Source organism: Phasianus colchicus, chromosome Z (assembly GCF_987193195.1).
Source record: "Phasianus colchicus chromosome Z, bPhaCol1.hap1.1, whole genome shotgun sequence".
In the NCBI taxonomy this organism is placed as follows: Eukaryota; Metazoa; Chordata; class Aves; order Galliformes; family Phasianidae; genus Phasianus; species Phasianus colchicus.
Window position 1 is genome coordinate 66,029,341 of NC_143476.1, and position 23,849 is coordinate 66,053,189.

General features: G+C 42.1%; 1 protein-coding gene across 5 annotated transcripts in view; it reads right to left on the minus strand.

The window, feature by feature from the left end:
• KANK1 (KN motif and ankyrin repeat domains 1) overlaps positions 1-23,849 on the minus strand; it is a 117,668-nt gene that overhangs the window by 38,926 nt on the left and 54,893 nt on the right. For all 5 annotated transcript variants that reach the window (XM_090132151.1, XM_090132149.1, XM_090132152.1 and 2 more), the window contains one exon: positions 11,533-11,649. In XM_090132151.1, the coding sequence (XP_089988277.1) occupies positions 11,533-11,569 (37 nt within the window). In that variant the 5' untranslated portion in view covers positions 11,570-11,649. The remainder of the gene's footprint in view (positions 1-11,532; positions 11,650-23,849) is intronic.

The following is a 23,849-nucleotide window of genomic DNA, read 5'->3' on the forward strand; positions in this document are numbered from 1 at the left end:
ATTGGAAGGGACCTTAACATTCCAGTTCCAATCCCCAGCCCAGGCAGCCCAGGGCCTATCCAGCCCCACCCTGAGCACCCCCAGGGATGGGCACCACAGCTTTCTGGGCAACGTGCTCCAGTTCCTCATCATATTCAGAGTAAATGATTTCCTCCTAACAACTCATTTAAATTTCCCCTCTTTTCGTTTAAAACTATTCCCCCTTGTCCTATCATTATACTCTGAAAAAGTCCTTCTCCACCTTCCCTGTAGCACTTGGAAGGTCACACTGGGGTCTTCTTGGAGCTTTCTCTTCAGACTGAACAAGCCCAGCTCTCTCGGCCTGCCTTCAAAAGAAAGGTGCTCCAGCCCTCTCATCATCTCCGTGGCACGCTCTGGACCCGCTCCAACAGCTCCATGTTCTTATGCTGCAGGCCCCAGAGCTGAACACAATACTCCAAATAGGGTCACACTAGGACTGGGCCCTCCCCCTAGATTTATCTATAGACAATTTTACACTTTAGTGTAAGTCATTTGTGCATACACTGCAACACAAGCGCTCCCAAAAGTCATTCCAAAGAGGGTCTCTAGATTACTGAATTTTAAGTGAACCTGGTTTGATTTGATTGCTGCTCCAACTACCCTATGCATAGAAAAAGCTGTTCTCTATAAATAACAACTCCTTAGGAACATTTTCCAATCACATTTTGAAGTTTCTCCTAGAAAAGAGGAAAACACTAGGGCAGCTGAAACTAGACCCACAGTTCAGAGCAACAAAAAGCTCCTGACCACACAGCGAGCAGCTAGCCGTGAGGAGAAGCCATGCAGAGCAGCCCTCGTGCTACAGGTCTGATGAGCGGGCACCTTCACAACGGGAGGGGGAGAACACGACAATACCAATCTAGAGTTTTCTACTGTGAAAGATATGTGACGCCCTGGATAAAGAGAACAGAATAGAAGGCAGAGCCAGTGTGCCTTTTTTTAAGAATCAGGGGTTTTGCTCGAATGAGGCAGAAGGGAAAAAGATGCTCTAATGTGTTATGATTTCATTTTTTCTAAAAACAAGACAGAAATCCTGCTTAGGGAAGAATAAATTTTAGCATCTGCCTCCATGTGTTCGTCCACTTGTTGTTACTCTGTGGTTTCAAGGACTTGACATCTGCACGAGCCCTGCACTGAGTCATGCACAGCCAGAGGAGTCTCCTCAAAGCTCAGGCTGAGAAACACCTATCAAAATGCAACCAATAACCTAAACTTTGTATCTGCACTTCATCCCTTGTCCAGCAAGTCAAAATGGAAGCACACGTCTGGGGTCAGCCCTGGTAAAGCCTGAAGGCAAATGTATTTATTTTCCTAGCCTTTAAAGACCATTATGGTGCCAAATAAACTCACTCAGCTACTGTTTACAGTGGAAACAAAACCGAGGTCAGAGCACAGCTCCCCAGTGACCAAAAAGACTTGACATGGTCTGTAGCAGAACAAATATAAGATCTGGTGCACAGGCATCCATTCAGACAATAAAAGTCCTTATCTAAAAACAAAGTTATTTAACACCTCTTTGGGGGGGAGAAAAAAAAAAAGGCAGAGATGGCAGAATGGATCTGAGAGATATTAAGGACCTGGAAGGGACAGAGTCCTTTAAACACTTGCCACCAAGAGACCATTTATTCAGCACTGAAATAGCTGTGTGGAAGGAAGTTATCTGACCCAACACAGTGATGAATCTGAGGCAGGGGAGTGTGTGCAGAGCTTAGCCTGGCCCCATACTGCTAGATTTATGCTCATACTACAAAAATACAGATGTCTTAGGGCTGGATTGGGGTTCTTCTGGTTTTTTTTTCTGTTTGTGTGTGTGTGTATTGTTTACTTGTTTAGTTTTATTTAATTGGCAGCTAGTTTCCACTGAACAGTTCAAAGTCAGTTGGCTATAGGCAGAGTTCAGACCCAAGACTGATCTATCCTACCTACCTAGCAGGTATCACTGGAAAGGCATAAGAATATAGCAGACATACAGCAACATTTTTTGTCTGTTTTTCGTCTGCAACTTGGAGACTTCCTGAGTTGGCCAGGGGGAGTGCTGGCTATCCAGGATGGATCAGTGTCAAATGTGCTTTTTCAGGATAGGTGGGAGGGATTCGGTAACTACACCAAAAATGTCAGTCTGCAGCTGATGCACTAGTACTGTAAGGAGACCTACTGGTCACATGTATGGGGATAAAGCTGGAGATTAATCTGACCCAATTGCTACTTATTACTCAAAACCTCTAAGAAAGACTTTTCAAGTTACAGGTATATCCCTCACTACTAGTTAACATCTACTCAGGGAGAGGATGCAAGTGGAAAGTTATATAATTATTAACTGTCCAGCTGGTTTAATTTCACACAGTGTCAGCAATTCGATTTTTCACAGGTCCTATATTGCATCCAGTGACCTCGACTCATGTCCTAATACAACTGTTTGGAAAAGCTTACAAGAAAGTAGTCCTACTGTAGCAATGAGTAAGCCAATCAGGTCTTTGCAACACTTTAAATACTTTTTTTCTTTTTTGCACAGATGTAATCAAATATAGTTGCTTGATCTTATTCTGGTTTTGGGACTAAGCAAGCTAGCAACTCATCATTGCAGCTCCCAGCTGGGCTTTTTTACACATCAGATTAGCATCCTTATTTTGCAGAAATGAAGGCGGAAGACACAATGAGCATGAACACAAGAGAAAATGCATGTGAAGAAATAAATATATTCTCAAATATGCATGTGTGTACAGACTTCTTGGGCCTTGGACATACAAATATGTAAACTGAACTACTGTCTGTTGGGAACTCAGATGTCTAGCTGTTGTCTCCAGGTGCACTGTGAAACCAGCAGATTGTCATTTGGGAACAGGTGGCCAATCCTGACAGTGTGGGACGTGACTAGATCCTTCCGGGTCACCCCCAGTTCCTCAGCTAGCGAAGGCAGAAGGTGGAGGAAGGAATGACAGCTTTGCCAGGGAGACTATCCAGGCTCTGTTTTAAAACATCTCTTTGCTTTCTTCTTGGAGCAATACTCTGCAATCAAACATCATGGATTTATAGTAACTGCTAATCCAGACACACTACACTTCTACCCTGAAAAACATTATGATTACACAAAAGATTGATGCAAGGAAAACAGCTGCACAACCCAGGGAAAAGGCATGCGCTACCCCACTAATCAGGACCCACGGGCAAGACTGTACGTGTCCCTTGTTAATGTATCATGTAAAGTGATGAACAATCTCCCATATTTCTGGGAGCTACCACTGAGAACGCCACTGTACCTGGTGTCTTGTGCTACAAGGGTATGGGCTGAGGTTGCTGTGGCCAAGCCATGCACATAGCTGCCAGAATCATGGCATCCTTACAAAGTGAGAGCAACTTTCTTCAAGAACTGTCAACCATGCACAGCAGTCAAGCCAGGTTGAGAGTGGAGGCTGAATATTAAAAGAAGACCATACCTGTGAAGTTAATGGAGGTCAGGGAGCAAAAAGGAAAATGGCAGACACCTGTCTGAGAGCAGAGGAATGGAAAAGAACTCTGTAGCTGACAACAGCAAGACAACAGTGGAAGTGTAAAGGGCAACACAGTGAATGCATAGATTCATAAGCACATTAATGTAATGGAAAGCTTAAAAACTAACATTTGTATCCATGAAGAAAAACATAAAGAAATACAGAAGAGAATAATGCTAAATTGTGCTTTTTTCCCAGTCTTTAAACTTCAGATACAGAAAAACAAACTTAACTAAATTTCAAAATCACAATTCTGGAGGGAGAAAGGAAGAAAAGGCTTAGCCAAGGACTGCTTGAAGTTAAAAAAAAAAAAAAATTGAGGATTGATGGCTGATCCTCATAATCCCTTAAGACAAGATCTCATCTTTGTGCTTTTATCATATACAATACCAGTCTACTTCTTTGAGCACAGTCATGCATTTTATTATATTTACTTGTACTCTATTTCTTCCTTTACAAATAAAATAAAATAAAATAAAAATCACAGTTTAAATTTGTCAGGTAGCATAAGCAAGGGACTAAAACTTGAACTAGTTAATAGGATTAGATCTGAAACTCCAGTAACAGCAAGCAAGTTGCACAAGTGCACTTTGTTTTTATTATTAGATCTTCTGCAATCTATACAATGGTGCTTCATGCAGAGGGATTGTTCTTTTGAAGAGAATGTAGGAAGGGGACTAGGAGTACATCAACAAACATGCCCCTCAGCAATAAATAACTACTCCACACCATCAATGTCTGGTTCGCATAAGGAGAACAATCTGCTCCCAATTATCAGTTAATTTGATCCTCACTCTAATCTGACCAAACCAAGCTATTAAAAGCTGTTTCCACACCCTCCCTGCCCACTCCTACTTTCAAACAAGTACTGAAGGACAACACAGGAATATCACAGGCAGGATTTGTAATGCTCAAGGAAAGCAAAATATTCTCATGTAGGAGAAATATCTAGAAACACATAAATTAAAAAGCAGAAGACTTAATTACATAAAACATGTATTACAATGGAAAGTAACAAGGCAGGAGAAATCAAGCAAGAAAACAGAAGGGCTGGGGAGGGGGCAAGGGACACATTACAATTTCTGCAGAAAGTAGGGAAGGATGCAAGTGTGCAGGGATGGACTGAAAGAGTTAAAGAAGACGATGGAATCTCACATTCAGCCACTTCAGCGTACCTGCATTCTTAGTTTTGTTAAAATCTGTGTGAAGAGTCAGATAAAAAAAAAACAAAACTCAAGAAGCTAACTTAGTATGTTATGAAGAATCTTAGAAAAGAAAGCAACATGAAAAGAGGAAAGCCATTTTTGTACATGGCTGACCTGCTGTACCGCATCCAGTGCAAGCTGCAAAATCCATCAGATAGGGGAAGTCAACCATCAGATTCAATCAACGTGGCAAGTGTGATTTCTAGATGAAATTAGAAAGAATGGAAGAAATAAAAGGCAGGATGGTCAGAAGCAAGCTTCAGTGTGGCAGCTCAGAGCTGGTCACCTGGGGACACCCTGGCAGGAACCCATGCTCTGCTACCAAGGGGAGTCATGTTTCCAGAGGAAGGAAATGGAGATAGTGCATCTGTGCCAATGTGGGCAGCCTCTCAGCTCCTAAAGCTGCTGTGAAAATATGATACGGGAAGCACTGCCTTTCTGTCATCTCTGGTCCAAAGCCTTACAAATGGCACAGAAAGGAGGAGGAGTAAGGTAGCTGCTGGAGAAAGCTTCCCAAGGACTCCTGCCTCAGCATTAGCCCAGCAAGGCACACAGAATCACAGATTATCCCAAGTTAGAAGGGATCCATAAAAGGATCACTGAGTCCAACTCCTGGCTCCACACAAGACCACCCAAAAATCAGACCATACATCTGAGATTGTAATTGGTGAGATGGTGCCTACTCAGCAAGGAGTGCCTGCTGAATGAATTCATCATTCACAGAGAGAAGACAACCAGCTGTAATGAAGTTATTCCATCCAAACAATTTCCCTGGAGGACTATATACTTTTAAAGACTGCAGAATCACCTCCCTTCACACAGGAACACCAGGCACTCAGTTTCATAGAAATTGTTCCCAAGGTGCTTTCTACAGCAGAATCTGGGATAGTAGGGAGGAATAGTGCAGAAGACAAAAATGTATTCTTTTAGGTTAAATGAGCACAGGAGGATTTGCCAAGTTCTGTATGAAAGGAAGGAATAAGATGCAGAGAGAATTTCTCATAGCTAGGAAAGCTGTAGCTTTTCTTGTGACACATGCCCGCCCCAATAATGGTGCCTGCCCCTCACCCAAGCCCCACAGGCTGCTCCTCTGTATCCAAAGCACTCACCACACAGCCATCAGTACTGAGTTTTACAAAAATGCAAGGGCTTTTATTGCAGAATGGCTGAGATTGGAAGGGACCTCTGCAGGTCATCCAGTTCAACCTCCCACTCCAGCAGGGACATAGAGCAAGTGACAACTGTTAATCACCACCAATTCAATGAAATTACAGGGTGCCATAAACAGCAAAGTGGGTCTCTTTATGTTCCTAGAGCATCATTGGCTATAAAATAAAGTATTAGCACCCTTTTCTGCCTCTGGGAGTGTGGAGGGCTTGTACTGGCAGCATAAAGAGACCACATGAGGAAGCGTAGATACAGCCCATGCAGGAACATCTTAGCATCCATGAGCGAGCCTGCATCAGACAGGTATGAAAACAGCCTTCTGTCTAGATGAGATGCCAGAAGTCTTTAGAAGCTACAGCAAATAACATAAGACAGCTCTAATTAATTTGCTCTTTTTCTTGTGGCACTTTGTCTTTCTTTAAAGCATCAGTATCTGACTTGGCTTTGTGCTTTGGACATCTGCTTCCCAACACACCCAAATGTTTCTAAGGACTAGCCTACCTGGATGTACTTCATCCAGACCATTATATCCTCAGCTCCTTATGGCACCCTTTCAGACTTCCTCCTGCCCATTTCCCTTCCAGCAGACTCCAAGCTCAGTCCCAAAGGCAACAAGTTCCGTGGAAAAGAAGGTGCATGATGACCCCTGCTCCTCTAAGGTCTGACGAAAGCCTCTCAATTGGACAGATACAAGTAATTGTGTTTTCAACTGTTCTATTGTGGAAGCAGCTGCAACCTTGCATTACAGGTATCAACTAGCAATTGCACAATAAACAATTATTAGCCCAATTAGAAAGCTGGCAATGGCTGTGAGACCATGAGCTGCATCTCCAGCCATCTGTCCTGAAGGCGGGTCTGGCATACAATAGCATAATGAAGGAAGTTTGGTACTCTTTATGATAAAGCTGATGTGAAATCACTGTAGGCTATTTCACCCTTCACCCTCAGTATTTCAGGGTCCCTCCCTTGCTTGCTTTTAAATACTGGGCATGGCCAGAGTGACTCACCAAATCACTCCTGGGCGAGGCAGGAACAGGACATCACTGACAGCGCTGCATTTCATCTGCCCATCCAGAAAGTACTAGGCTATGTGGCAATTCAATGGCCCTTCAATGACAAGTGTCTTACAGCTGCAGAAGCACACCTTCAGCATGTATGTGCCCCCATTAATTTTTTAATTGACTGAGAGTCAATGAAAAATAGTGGATATTTAGCTAAAATTGGTAGTAGTGGCAATGTTCCAGGACACAGCTCTTTCTTCTTCAGCTGCACCTCATATCATTAGGCTGGGAACCATGCAAAACTCCATGCACACTGCCAACAATTATTTGCATTAGGAAAATCAAATCATGAAAGAGAAACTCAAATAAGCCTGTAACTGAAAGGGTGTCTACAAATGTTATGAAATCTTACAAATCAGTGCAGAGAATGATAAAAATATTCACTCTAAGCAGGTGTGTGCTCTGCAGAGTAACCATCCACATATTAAAAAAAAATCAGAAGGACACCAGGCTGCAGCATGGAGACCAACGCTTCCACTTTATATGTCCACCACTAAATGCCCCAAAGCTCCATAGTCCAGATCTGGTGGAGGTGACAGATCCCAGCAGCCTGGGCTACCACCCTGCAGCTCCCTCCACAGGCACTCAATGCCTGAACACTGGCTCCTGCAGAGAAGGAAAAAGGGAATAGCTTGCTTTACCAATGCAAAGGGAACAGTGACAATGATGTTGAACTGCTGTGATGCTGTTGGCTTTGAGAACTGTGTAGGAGTCTGAAGGAGGCAAAGCATGTAAGTTAAACATACAGTTCAAGTGAGTCTGTGCAAGAAGTATTCTCTTGTTGAAAGTGAGATGGGAAGGCATGAAAACAAATCGTTAAAAAAGGTGAGGAGAAAGGCTGGGAGAAAAGGGAGAAAAGAGAAGAGATGAGGAAAATCTCATGTCCAGTAAACAATATGTGTCTGCTTTACAGCAAAGTAAAAAGTTTTGTGCAAGAGCCTTGCTATACTGACCCCTGCAGCCCATCCTGCTGAGAAACACTAGAAAAGCTTTTCCTCTGCTAAAAAGCTTTTCTGTGTCACTCCTTGTTAAAGAGGTGACTAACAATTCTGCGAGCTCTGAAGACAGAGCTTGAGGTGCTTAGGGCAGTCAAATAAAACAGTTGTTTTAATTACGGTTAGAAACAAATATGGTTTTTAAACTTTTATCTTTGTAAATCAGTTTCCTATGTTTCTTTTGCCACTTCCTTGTTTTCTACAACAGAACAAATGGAATTGCACTGAAGTTTCACACCGTTCTGTGCCTTTCAGAAAGGATTTTGAAAACAAAGTTTCAGCAAATCAGATATTAGTGAAAGTAACTAGAAATAGTTCTGGCTGGATTTTAAACTGCCTGGCAAAAGTTTCAGACAGGTACACACTGTGCTTTTTGGAGCTGACCTGAGAACCCTTCTACAGATATCACTTACACAAACGTTTGCAGAATCTCATTAGATGAGACGATTTATGCATCAGTCCTAGCAAGCACAGAAGCTAACAATTACTGGAAGTTTCACCTAGCAATTAATGAAGGCATTAATCCTATTTTGGAAAACAAACACTTTTTTTTTTTTTTTTTTTAAGTATGTCCCTCAGTAGCCCTGCATAGATGCAGAGTATGTCTCAGAACTTGCTGTAGCTCCCTGGACAAGAACATGACAGGTTTTGGACTTACTGCATTGCTTAGCCCTGCACTGAGCAGTCAGCTTGCATGCCACTGAGACAGGAAGATAGCAGAAAACAGTTGTGACTACTCAGCACTTAACTGTTAAAATAAAGCTTTTTCTGCAAGCACCAATTCATCTGCCAGCAATGTTAGAGGGATCTAAGCAATTTTCCAAGCATACAGCAGAACATTGACAGAGCTTACTTCAAACATCAGCAAGAAGTCTGTAAGTCAGTTTCCAAAATGCAGAGACTATACGCTTGCAGCCCATAGAAATACAGCCCACATTTGTGTAGTAAATCCAGAAAAAGAGCGATTAAACTTTAAGTCAGTAATTCAGCAGTAAACAAAACTGTTGACAAACAGCACTGAAGTCTATATCACAGCCTCTGTTATTTCCTAGCCATATTTAATGTACATGCCTTTACTGAAATATGCAAGAGGCAGTCAAATTTATGTTCGATTCTTTCATGAAAGCCATGATCTGTTTTGTACCTTATCTCACATGCATACTCAACTGAAAATATTTACAGTAAAAGTACTTTCAAGAAACATCCTTTAAAAAGTCCTCTATACAAATGCAAAATAGCTTAATCCCTTCCTGAAAATGAGTTCCAAATCCAAGCATTCCTCTACAGATTTTATCTGAAACAGCAGTTTTCCATTTAGACTTGTATAATTAAAAAAAAATTGCCAAAATGTCATGTAGGCATAACCATTAAACAGTGAAAGTACTCACATCCTGGAGTTAACCAAAGCAAAGCACTGCTCCTTAGTCACTTCATACTTGAATCGCAGCTGCACATGTGGTCAAACTTGCCCCAGAAATTCAAGTAACGTTCAGGTTAGCAGTCCATAACAAGTATTTCTCATTCTCTTCCTGTTGCTGATTGATTCCGCGGGTGCAGAAGACACCACACCAGCAGTTTGTCTTTCCACTCTTAGAGCTCTGTGCAATTAAGGAGCTTGCTTCAATACCTGCAACGCCCATATCAGTTCCTGCTCATCCAAAGGCATTCTCTCCCAGGCACTCAGCAGGATAACGAATCACGCGTACCTGTAGCCCAATACTCTGTCCATTATGAAATGCTAAGGATTTGGAGACACAGGCATACGTAGCTGCATGTTAGAACGCTGGCCTCAAGGGTTTGCAAAGCCAACAAGTCCTGACAGTCTCTGCAAAATGTTCTCCTATTTAGTTCTCAATTAAATACTTGCAATTCATTATAGCGTCTTTCTGCGATTAAGGGAACAAACAGCTCCTATCCTGCATGAAGCACTGTTTGCATAACAGTTCTGAAACTAAAACTTAATCTTGCATTAACACATCCCCTATACAAGTACTTGGCTTTTTTATTCTTAAGTACCTGCTTACTAATCTTTTCTGATAGACCGTTCTATTGAGGGGGGAATGCGTATGGAGTAATAGCAAACCAGTCAGTAAGAGTCCGTGCACAATTTTTCATTCCATTTAAGCAGAGGGAATTGTTCTGCATGACTTAAGTTAAAAACATACTACTGAAAAAAAAGCAAATTATAAGAGGGCTTAGGCAGTAAACAGCTACAGTTATGTCACACAGAAGTCTGCCTTCTCTAAAAACACTACAAAAATTAGCAAAAGACAGTTTCTTTCTTAGAAAATATACTTCTACTTGCATAGGAATGTGGAAGGGGGGGGAGGGGACAGAGAAAATTCACTTTTTCAAGATTTAATACTATTGCTAGATTTAGCTTTAAATAATCTGCAGATAGACGGCTTCAACATTTTCACTTAACTTCCACTAGCCTTTAAAAAAAGACTTATTGTTTTGCATAAATTGCAGATAATGACACTCCATATTTCAAATTTTCTACTTAAGGGACACTTTAATCCCTTCTACTAATTAGAAAAAATCTAGAGTGAGCATATCCAGCACTTAGGATTTGTTTCCATAACAGAGCATACCTGCTAATGAGGTTGGTGCTAAAAACCACCAGATAAGCCAATTCTCAGTACCTGCAAGTCATGATCCACTAACTATCATTAGAATGTGAGTACATGAGCCTCACCAATAAAAAAGCTAAAATTTGTGTAGATGCACATAATAAAAGAGGTATTTAAGGTTCTTCTCCAAGACACTCAGATAGATTCCAGCCACCCAAGCCTGTCTTGATAAATCTGTTTCCCACCATACCTATATCAAGAGGTCTCAGAAGAACACCCACAAGCTCCTGCCATGCACTTGAAGTTTTCCATATAATCCCCCTTGTGGAAGCTTGAGCTTTAGTGGGACAAAACTATGTTTGTGCAGCAATCAGGAGAGCAGGAAAATATTGACACAACTGCAAGAAGAACACGGCTGCTGTGTTTTTATCAGTCATTCTGCAGTCTCTGCCCTTTCCTGACCTACCAGGCATTCCCAGCAACCTTTGAACATGCCAACCATCTATTCCAGAGTATCACACAACCAAAACAACAGCTTCCTGAAATAACAAAAAAATGAAGACCTCCTCTTGATGGTGCTTGCTTAGAATCAATAAAGTAAATTTAAATTAGCCAAACCCACATGGGCAATCAGGAAAGGCTGGATATTCTATGCTGGTTAATCTCTCAAAGCAATTACAGGCATAGGATAACAACCGCACGATTTCCTGTAACAAAGCCCCAGCCCTCTCATAGCGTGTAAGGCTGTGTAGGGCTGTGAAAGTGAACCGTGCTGCGAACCAATAGACCAAGTTACCAACTCCTACCATTTCACATACAGCTTTCACCCTTAATATGTAAAAGATTACTGGGAGGATGGGGACAAAGGATGGGGCAGCCAGATTCTGATCGACCTGGAAAGTAGTTTTCAGTGTTTAGTTTGACTCCAGCCACTTCCCCTTTCTGCTGCTTTCACAATGTAAGAAAAAAGGCAAGCCAGAAAACATAATGATACAAAATGGGAAAAACATCTGATGAGTTACCTGCAGCACTGCCGTTAGTATTTGCTGGGTAGGCCATGTTTGCTCAGTGACACATCCAGAGCTAGGTTGTTAGCTGTCATGCAAATGTCATGCATCAAGTCCAACCAGACATGCAACCTGAAACAAATGAGAAAAGGGCAGTTAAAAACAAACAGTTTTAGAAGGTAAGTACATTAAGCAGCTGGCATTCTTGAGTGCTTAAAGTCTTATCTTCAGTGCAAGCTTCAGCATAGCAGTCACGCACTTAATTAGTCCCGGCTATCACATGCTGACAGCACCCAAGGAGGACCAGCTCAAATAGCTTTTTTGGGGGGTCTACCTTCAGCATTTTTTGCTGTTTGTTTCTACACAAAAGGTCCCTCCCGTTTGCTTGCACCCCATAAGTTCTAGACTGCCCTGTGGTTTATGGGGTTAGAGGGTGCTAGATGAAGAGTGCCTCCACCTGCTCTGCTCCCACATCCATTCCAACACAGCTAGATGATTGTTAGGACTGATGGCCCTTTCTGAACTCATATGTCTCCCAAGAAAGGTAAGGACAGAAGATCCCTGCCAAAGGCACAGCTGTGACCTGATCAACCACTTGGCCAAGAGCCCCTGAAACACTGCACAGGGAGCTGGCATGTACTCCTGCCCAGGGAAGTGCACAGCAAGACCAGCTCTGAGATACCAGTGCTGTTGGAATTTGGATGCTTTGTTTCTAGCCTCTATATGGCAGACCCAACAGGGGCACATAAGCTCTGGCCACAGGCTGCTTTAAGAAGCGGAGCCCATCTGAAGCTCAGGCTGCAGGAGAGGATAACTGCGGCCCTGGTGGGTGGCTGCAGAACAGAAACCAAACAAAAGGCTTTTCTTTCTGTCCACTGCAAAAGTAACTTGCTTACTGCCCTCATCCTCAGAGCAACAGAATTTAACTCAGCCCATACTGTGGAGAAGCCTCCTCCTTGGCTTCTCTTCAAGCTTTCAACAATCCAAACAGCATTGCATTTTGTTGACTCAGAAAGGTGGAGCTTAGGTGTATGGAAAACACCATGCTTCTACGACCCCAGTCAGTCTCATGCTGACAGCTCCAGTCACATTTTTCCAATTATATTTGATCTGGCTCTGACAGTACATGCATGGAAGTATTTAAAAGCTAAGAAGATTAGCCCAGGAAAAAAAAAAAAAAAATCCAGGAAAGAATTAGTGGAAACAATGAGTATTTTGAGTCAAAGATACACTGGCAGACAGAAATTAGTTGCCTCTTACAGGTGATAACACTCCATCACAAAACCTAATATAGCTTGGCTTTCCCCTTCCGGGAACACAGGCACAAATCACTTCATTTTTAGTACAGTCTTGACATTAATTTTGCAAGAATGCAGAAAGACCTCCACTGCAAGTCCTCCTCCCCAACCTCTGCTATATATTCTAAAATTAATGATCTCTTGTTGAAAAAATGGCAGGGACACAAATTTGTCAGAAAGACCGCACCAACAAAAGGCTTAGAACAGTATAAAATAAAAACAAAAGAAGGCCTCCAGCATAGCCTATGACGCAAAATGGCCCATCACAAGGTTGCAGACATAATACAGTGAAGTATCTAGCTGGCTGTGCTGCAGCTGGGATCAAAGTTTGAAATCTGTGAGCTTTTAGCAAAATATTAACTACTTCCTTCCAAAGAGAGGAATTCTAAAGCATTATTCCTGTCTCTGCTACTGCAACAAAGAGATAAAGTGATGCTGTAAGTTCAAAAATCAGCTTTTAGTGAGGCACAATGAACACCTACAGAAAAACTATCATTTTTTCCTTTCCCTATCTCAGGACAGGCTGTATGTAGCTAGACACCAGACACTGCCAGCAGCACACTGAAGGGTAGATGGGGCTGAACTGATCTCACACACTCTGGATTTGTTCTGCTTCTCTGTGCTACTCAGCAGCACAGTAACAAGCCTACTATATCCTTCTGCTATGCAGAATGAGGCCTGCAGCACTGCAAAGCAACCAGCTTTATCAGGCAGCTTATGTCACACCGATCCACCACTTCCTATGAAACTGGAAGCACGGAATGCTCAAAGGTGATTGCAAGGAAGCCTGACGCAAGGCTTGCATCCACCTAGCCAGAGCCCTGCAAGGTCCCATCTCCAAGATTCTTCATGGTAGCTCCATGTGACCATGGCTTAGTCAGGTTGTCTTGCTCTCCTCACTGCTTCTTAGGGAAACAGCATTCAGCACTACATGCAGAGCTTTTGTTTTGGAGGGAGTTGGCTTTGGTTTTGGGTTGTTTTTTTAAAGGTGCAATTTCAGAGCTGACGACCTGCTTCAAAAACAGCAGTCATCACCACAAGTATGCACAAGGAGAATTTTCTGACAGTAAGAGGCAAATGCACTTGAGGTCAGAGATACCAAAATTAATAAGACACTGCTGAAAGCCAAAACAGGGCCTCAGGTCTACAGTTGTGGCTTAGAGACATAACTGACCTAGTACAAGTTCTCTTCTGTTGGCTGTGCAGATTTAAGTGCCTCTGATAAGTGACAAACTTGCCTTTAGTTAAGACAGTGCTGCTTCTGAGCTTAAACAAGGATAAAGAAAATAATTTAGGATGTAAACTCAGCCCAACAAATACAGAAAAATAATTTTTAAAAAAAGCACTATATGCATATAGGTCTAATCATTTACTACGTGAAGTAACTGGAAGAATTGTTTGTGTGTGTGTTTTGTTGTTTGTGTTGATAAATCTGCATATTAAATAGCTGTCAAGGTATGGAAGAAAAATCCAGCCAAGCTTAGCAGGCCCACAGAGGAAAGGAATTCATGCTGTTTTTGTAGCAACGCAGAGAACTGAATTTCTTGCAAGTACAACACCATTTTTAGAAAGAAACTCACACCAGAAAAGCTGCACTTTGGCAGAAGCCTCTGTATCAGCAAGGCACAGGACAACACTGAAGGTCACTTAAAATACACAGAAGAGAAAAACTTAGCCTGCTCTACCACAGCACGTTCTGCAGTAGAGTCATCTTACGCAAGAAAATTAGAAGTACTTATGTTTTCCCTTCCCATCTCTTCAACTTTCTGCCCATGTGTTTTTACATGCTCACCCCATGGTTGCCTGTGAATTCTATGATTTACAGGCCCCAGGGCAAATGCAAAACAAGCAGAGACTGGCTACACCAAGAGTTCTGCTCAGTGCTACAGTTGTTTCAAGTGTTTTGAATTAGATATTCAGACTCTCTTCTTCCCGCAGGTTCAATAGCAGCAACCTTACACACACACAATCCTTAGTTTCCACACACTATCACGACACCCCAGCTTCTACAGGTTTTTCCAGAAGGGCGATTCCTTAGGCAAAACAAAGTCTATGTCCTAATCACAAGGGATAGGAACCACAGTCCTCCTTTGTATTGCATCTCATCAGGACACCTACACCCATGCTAGTATTTCTGAGCCTGAAATACCTGAGCATACACCAGTCCTGGCATCTACACAGCAGACCTGTTGACACAGAGGCACAGACCGTGTAGAAAGTACAGGCTCCCACCGATGCTGACATGAGATGCTTTTTTAAAAAAAATCATTTTGATTAGATCTGAGAGCAGCTGTAGTATGGCATGGTGGCAACACTTATTAGAAGAGAAAGGTAACTCTGCTCTTAACCAAGAAAAGCAAAAAATAAATTCTTTCTGACCAGGGTCCACAGTCACATATGGGAAATGGTGATGCATAAGCACTTGTTTGTGGGATTCAGCAAGCCAGACCTTGGCGTTCCAGCCAGCAGAGCCTTAGTCTAAGTAGGTACACATATAGCTTTCCTTTCTTCTTATGGCATGCATGAACTGCTAAAATTAAATGGACAAACCAGTCACTGAATAGAAGCTCCAGATCTGCAAATAATCTGAACTGCTATGAGTGAGTACAGCTGGGACATTAAGATACTGTTACTTAAGATCTGGACCCAGAGCAGTGGGACACAGTGGAGCAGGATCCAAAGGTACTGGCTTCCAGTTCCTCAGGTGGACTCACTCAGACTACAGAGGGTGGGCTCAGGAGAAAAAAACCAATCTATTTAGCAAGCACAAAGAAGTGATTTAGCAGGGAAAGGATTTAACAGAGCAAGCCATCCATGAGATAGAATACTTTAAGAACTGGCACTGCTCTATTTTTGTTGTGGATTAGTACCAAACTTTTTCCTGACGCTGTCCTGTCACATGTGGGTCATCCTGGCAGTGGAAATTGTCCCGTTTCATTCTGCAAGACAGATGACATTTGCAAAAAAAGAACCGAGACACAAGATACAAGATCCATCTAAATATATGGATGGTAATTTCTCTAACTGCAAGAGGAATTGGCACTGGAAAACCCTCTTCCTGCTCAGCCAGAGGGGCAAGCACTTTTCAAAGCTGTGCAGCTCTACAGGAAATGGGAACATCTGCAGCCTAATTCCAATATATATGCCAGGTGCAGTTTAAATGAAGCAAGGACTAAAGCCAGCAGCAGCAAGAGAAGGAATGTGGGGAGTTGTGGTTGATATCTGCCCTGGGAGAATGACTCCATAGATCACTGATATGCTCTTCTCAATCCTATTCCTACTGTGTTTGAGTTCTTTTTATCCATATGTTTATCAGTGCAGATGGCAAAAAAGTAGAGAGGCAAGGCTTGTAAGGAAGAAATCATTTTTGTTGTTGTTGCTGTTCGTTATAATTAGATAAAAATGAAGTAAGAACGCAGTTACGTGAGAATTTTTTTTCAGGTCAGGTGTAGAGCAGGTACGTGTAGACTAGGAAAAATTTTAAGTTTCACTTTTATGTAGCAATTAACCAGTGTTCACATTCTTTCCAGAGATAATGTCTTTTTAATGTTATTATCCACATCACAAGCAAAACCATGCAACTTCAGATCCTACTTAAATCTCACTAGCTTAAGAAAATAAATCACTTACACGGGCTGTTTTGCCTAGGCCACCCTAAAATGCAAAGGTATAATTCCCTGAGATCTGTGTTTCCTGTGGACTCTCTTAGGCAACAATCTGTTGTGATTCAGCCTCCTCTAACAACAGAGATTATTCTTACAAAGCTCGATAGGATAGGCAATTGATTTTGGACTATATTTAAGCAGGTAATCAAAAAAGATCCAACTCTTACAATGATATCCATTTTTTTCCCTCCAAGATCTGCAGAAATATGGGAGTAAAAGAAGCAAAAAAGCCTTATAATCCTTTCAGGAGGCTCAGTAATTAATAAGATACAGCTACGGTCATCATGAATTTACCTGCCTGCCTTCCTCGCTCCCTCCACTTACAGCACTGGCCTTAAAAGGTCTGTACAGGCAAAGGCTGAGCTCTGTTAAGTAGAGCGATGGCTCAAACTCTGAGACCTGAGTCAGCTAGCTGGAGGAGAGAATAGCCAGAGAGCTCCTTCACAGGGCTCATGCTTCTCTTGTGTCACAAAAATCAGACCAATTCTAAGCTTTGTTGCTTTTGAACAGCAAACTCCCAGTCAATGCAATGCCAGGCTCTAATTTTGAAATTACACTGGAGTTAACCATTGGTCACTTCCATCAGGATGTCCTGAACTCTCTTCCCCTCACTCAAGCAGACTTGTGTTAAGTGATCTGCCTGCCATGTTATTTCCACAAGCAGTGAATAAAATCACAGCCTTAACTATCATCAGAGTCTGACGTGGTTTTCTTTTGTCTACTTCTCCAGAGCTTCTGCTTCACTCTTCCAAACTATCTACTGCAAAGGAGCATGGCTTTATTGGACTGCTTTCAGTACAGAAGATGCCTTGGAACATGGACAAATATGGGAATCTTCAAAGGCATCTAACGACTCTGAACAACCCAGTAGTTTTCTGAATCTCCCCCAGTATTGCTCTGTCACCATCATTAACAGCAGTGCTCTTTAATACCAGCTGTTAACTTTTCGCTTCCCCTCACAGGGAGTTACCCCACATGGGTCTAAGGGATCTAGAAAAGAAATCAGCTGTTCTACATAAACCAAGCAACAGGGGAACGATTTCAAAATAGTACCCAGCAGACACAAATATAAGCAGCATCCCATGGGGACAGACAAATGGCGCAGCCAGAGTTATTTCCAACAGCAGCAACAGGAGACACTGTTTAAAGACAGTACTCATGCCTGAAGATAAATTAATGTCCATGCTTCTTGTGCTCTCCCAGCACCTAAAATTGATAGACTGGAAATTTCAGAAGGCATTCCCATACCTCATTTCAGAATTTGTCCAGTATTATTCTGCTGCTGTTAATACATGAAACTCACTGCATCATGGGGCAGGAAGCTCTGTGTAAAAAAGTACTTTCTTATCTGTTTTAAACTGGTGTCCTACAAACTTTACTGAGTACCACCAAATTCTTGCATTAGAGGACTCTGTGAAGATCACCTCAGATTCCATCTTATCCAACGTCTCAGTTACTTTACTATCCTCAATTTTTTTTTCACTGCTCACATGGAAACTCCATCCTCTGATCATTTTACTCGTCCTGTTTGTACCTTTACACATATGCTAACTGTGTGGAAGACTCTCATCACGAACAGCACATTACTAAAAAGCAGTCTGCAAGAATAGTTTCATAAAATGGGACTACATATGATACTTAGCATAACCAAGCTTGGCCATAGGACCCAGTAATATATGGGAACGAAAATCTCACTTTTAGTGATTTTTGAGAATGAACAAAAGAATTATAACAGAATCTACCTGCAATAGAAGCAGCTTTACCTCAGCCAGAGAGCAGACACAGCCCCTTAAGTGCACAAGAGGGAGGCCTATCTAATGGGCTTTAAATAAGCACACTTGTTCTTCAAGGTCCACCAAACCCAGTGCTACCCAGAAGCAGCAGTTCTCACTATGGGGGGCAATATCCATTAATAAAAGGAAGTATTTCTATGGATTGTGTACACTATAGGTGGCATACATTTGTCGCTTCTGGCAAAGACAACACCCAGTCTAGATAGAATTGGGCTAAAATCTTCTTGCTTCTCCCAGTCTGTTGACTTGGTGGCCTACAACCAACGTGCGAGAGTATGATCTCGCCTCAGCTGCTGCAAGCCTGAGCACAGGCAGCTATGTTTGGATGATACCCATCACACAGTGCTATCAAGACACTCTTCTAGAAGTCACTCCCAACAACCTTACAGTCATTGCATTACACGAACAAAAAGCTTTTCCAGAGTCTGTACACTGTTGTAACTCAATAACCAATTTCTGTTTATATTAGAGCAAAAAACCAAGTCAACTAGAAAAAAAAACGTAATCCAGGGTCAAAAAACCAACTTTTTTTATACCTGAAATTCCTAATGCATGACGCAGAAGACACTCCCTTTAGTTCATGCATATAAATAATGAGTCACATTAAAATACATAAATTCTGGCCGGTACAAGATTGCTATAGGTTGTAATGCTTGCTGTGACAGGGAGCATTATGTGCGTGTGTGTTGAACTGGGAGAGATAAGACTTGCAGGGTTTGAGGGAGTCCAGTTTGATCATCCTTTTAGAGAGGAACAAAACACAGGTTTATCAGTGTTTTCTTCCACCATGACAAAGATCCAAATACAGCATCAATAAAAAAGGAAAATGGCTTCCAAAACTAGTGTTAATCTATGACAGGAATGAATGCATACTGGGGGCCATGCACACATCAGATACAGTACACTTTCGACCTCCCTGGTGCTGACAACCCTGGAGCTGCTGTGCCTGGCACAACAAGCAGCTCCACTTTCTGCTCTCCGGCTGTACATGACCTACCAGTCACATCTGTCCATTCAGTGAGGCAGTAGACAACGCTAATATTTCCACAATCTTGGCTTAAGCAGTAAAATTGGAATAAAGCACATGTGTACATCCCAATACTTTGAAATGTTTTTGCTTATTTAAAGGGTAGATAAAAGCTGAGGTGAATGCACTCATCATGGATGTTTATAAACATGAAATGCATTTAAGACAAGCTGCAAGTATTTTAATGCACAAACTCTGCTAAACAGACAGATTTAACTCTTGTATAAAGTGCCCAAATGTTTAGTTTTCACTTACATTTTATGATCAGCACAAACATGAAACACATTTTAGAAACAGACAGCCAAATCTCAGTCTGTCCCTTCATCTGATTTTATGACTGAGATGCTATACACAGAGCAACAATAAATCTGCTAGGGCAGATTGGTGACATGATTGCAACCATGATGTGTCAGGAGAGTTGTTGACTTATATCCAGCATATCTACCTCCCCACAACTCTTCTTGTGCACTGGGGCCACAAACACACAGCTTCCTCTTGACCAGGGAACACATCCAAGACACTGTTTTCCCCAGCCACCCCAATGCAGCATCCCCTGGGAACAGCTAGTGTGTGCAGGCTGCTTCTTGTCTCCTCCCCTGGCCACAGACCATCTCTCTGAGGCTTTTTCCCTCTCCTTCAAAGCAGCAGCTGGCAGCAAACCAGTGCAGATGCTCATCTTACAGTTTGCATTCACCCCAGGGGCGTGCAGGTTGCTCACATTCCTCTTCCAGAGCCATCTCCACACCGCACTGAGCCTGCACACTTCTGTGTCAGGGAGATGGAATTTCACAGCAACAAGAACCTGTGAGCCATCCCACTGCATACAAAATTGCCTCTTATTACTGAGCATGCAGTGAGCCACAGAGCTAACTAACGCTTTGGCCTAGAGTTGGAATGTGCTAACTGGAGGCTGCCTGGAAGCAGCTGCCACAGAGCACACCAGAGGCTGGCTGGCTGGCTGGGTATTCTCAAAAGCTTCCTGCTCAACAGCTCACTGAGAAAGACTTAATTATTTGCAAAAGTCACACGGCCTTGAAGGCAGCCAAAAACAAGTGGAGCATCTACCCACCAAAGGAGAGGACCAGAAGTTGGAACAAGGGTCCTGTCCCTTGGAGGGGTATTCTTCCTCCATCAAACCAAGGTTAAAACAACTTGTTCTCTATGCCTGGGGACTCTGTCATTTAACCTGAATAATTTAGCTTAGCATCCAGTTCTCATACTCTGTTGGTGCTCGTATCAACTACTCAGAGCATCTTCTCATGCTCAGACTCCCCTTCTTTTTCAGACATCTACTGTGGCAAATTCTGAGAAGTGCCAGGACAGAGGAAGGTGTACTCATCAATAACCCTAGAACCTTTTACATTTGGGAGCCAGATATTAGAACTTCATTCATTACTTCTTTCACTTAGAAGCTCTAGCAAAGTCCTGCTCCTGGTGTGATGGCTTGGATACAACAGATAATCCTCTGCACTATTATCTACACCCTCCCCTTCTCACACTATAGCAAGGCCCCACCAGAGGGTGTCTTTCTCAGCTGATGTTATTCCCGTTCACATGCTGCTTCCCTAACAATCTAAGCCATGTTATCATTCAAGCTCTCCCAAATCCCAACACACAAAGATCTATGAACTGGTAGTTGAGATGCAGCCCTGTGCTGCCCAGTGAACAAACCAACACTAAGCTAAAAGCAGATCCCTGTGTCTAATTGGAAGAACTGCAAGAATTGTGTCTATGTACAGACAGACAGATATATACATATATGCACACATATATACACACACAACTTGTTTGTATCCAGTATCTCTCTGTCCTCACTCTTATCCCACGTATAATGAAGAATGGAACAGCTAAATTTTAACAAGGTCTGTCCATCAGGAAAAAGAAAAGGGAAAAAGTTTTAAGACTTTGGCTCCGGTTTCGTGGATCAAAGTGGAACATAAAGCTCCTTGCTATATATCCATTCCAATTTCCCTACAAAGGAGGGTATCTTTAGTGATAATCTTACACTGATTTTAAGCCTCGATAAGTGTTTTGATGAGGAAAATCCTAACACAGAAATTTTCTCACAGGGTTTGTTCCAAAACATGCTGAAGATCTCTTCCCCTACCTCACCCATTTGGAGAAACTATTTACTTTCAGCATTTCTGTCATCAAGGACACATACAGACATAACAAACACCAGTATTCACCTGCTCATATTCCTCAGAGCAGCAAGTGCCGTGCCAAAAAGCAGGTAATGGGAACATCAGTTCATACACTTCTATTTGCTTTTACTGAGAGGGAAGATAATAAGCCAAGAATAACCAAAAATGTTGCAAGGCAGCACGATACATTAGGATTAAAGAGCTTTCCAAGTACCAAACCATGACACATTCCTACTACTACTTTTCATCTCTTAATTTTCTAAAGCCATGTAAATTCCATACTGGGAAATATTACCTTCTACCCGTTGCTCCTCGCCACTGCACTGGAATGACTTTAATCTTTTCCCTCATAATACAGGACCAAAACAAAGCACATAAGTTACAGTTGAACTTCTGCTGAAATATTTATTGCTAATTATTAATCCATGTTTTGCCCTTTGTTTCTGACAGTGTTTCTGACATCACACTAGTAGTAACGTATTGCCAAGAAACTGAAGCAAAACGGCATGCTGATGTTAGAGCCTGCAGGACACTCCAAAGCTGAAAAGGTATGCTGGGCAAAGTTTCCTTAAGCAAAAATTTTGCTTTCCGTTCTCTATTTTTAAACAATGTTATACTTCTTACATACATCTACTACGTTTCTTTATTTCTCTACTCAGAAGAGCCATTTCCTTCGCTGTGAGTCAGGCTGTCACATGGCTGAAGCTCCCTCTTCAAGTGTTTCTGCTGGGGAGACACATTCAGAAAAACACACTGATTTTTAATGTGTACAAAAGAGCAAAGTACAAACCAGCTGCAGTTTACCTCCACTGGTGCAGAATTACTGGTAAAAAATACCAGCTGGTGAGTAGGACAACTTCTCTAACACACTGAAAGATAACAGCTTCATTCAAGAAGTCAGAAAAATGGAAAGAGGAGAAAAGCTACCAGGCAGGGCTTAGGTGAAGTTTGTGAACAGACACATTACATAATGCAGTGTTGAAAACAGTGTGCAAATTCTTTAATCAAGGCTTAAAATAAGTAAAACTTACTTATGTAACTGAATACACTGGAAGCATTAATTTTTGCTATATGATAATTATTTCACAGCATATCTAGAATAAGGAAAAAATCATGAAAAAGAACTAAGGAATAGGTGACGTTCATATCCAAGTGTACTAAGAGACTGCAGTTCTTACCTGCTGCTATCACACTGAGCACTGACTGATATCAATATAGGACATTACGAAGAATGAGAAATGCTGAGTTAGATCACACATCAAAACAAAGTTTTTCAGGAGTGAAATCCAGCACCAGTTCCCTTCTAAGTATAGTTAAAATTCACCATACAACTGCTAAGGCGCACGAGCCTACACAGACACATGGACAGGCGCTCTTTTCACGAGCAGCTGTGAGGTAAGGCACACTCCTTAAAAGGTATCTTCAAGAGAGATAAATGGCACTTATATAGCAAAATTCCTCTGAAATCATATTCGCTTTGCCCTGTCCCCTCTCCCACCAAAACAATTTGAAACTAGATGGTAAGCAAGGACCGATCTAAGCTGTTGCTGGGTCAGCCCTAGTAGGCACCGCATAGCTCCCAAGTTGATGTGCAGGATGGCAGGGCTGTTTCCCATTCTCTCAGGATCTGTCAGCACACATGCCTCAGGACCTGAGAGGCATCACTGCAACAATATGAGTAAGTAGTGAAGTACCATTCAAAAGCAATAGTGATAACTCACAAGAAAAAAAAAAAAACAACTAATCTCTAGGATTTAATATGCGTGTAGCTTTTATCTGCAAGTATAAATTAAATCTCAGTGGAAAATGCTGATACATATTCCAAGAAACAAGAAGCAGCATTAAGATACTAGGGCACTCCTTCAAAAAGATTGTTAGTTTCACCTATTCATCTTGTAGTGCAAAATGCTGTAAAAACATGTTTCACAAGCCACCGTGCTCATCTGTGTCATCATCGTTAGGAGGATGACACATTCTTGAGCTTTTTCCTGCACGGTGCTGAGAGGTGCTAAGTCTTACCGATATGAGCTGCTGCAAAGCTGAGCACCATGCAGAGCTCATCCCAACAGAATCCAGACAAGGCCACTGGCAGCCAACCTCTCTCCACAACACTCAAATCCTGTTTGTGGGCCTCTACCTTTGTAACTCAGCTCCAGGTGTCATGACAGGTGACTTCTGATCACTGTCAGGTGGAACCGGCACAGTTTGTTTCCAAATCTGCTACAAACTCTTAGTGGGCATAGCAGCTATTAAGGACTGATGGGGAACAGACATCAGACTTCTTAAAACACCCCGGGGGATATTGCACTGGCTCGCACTTACTGCAGGCATGGGTGGAAATTTGCATTGGCTGGAAGTAGGAGGAATAATTAACAGGAATAAAAGATATCCAAATCTCCCTGTGA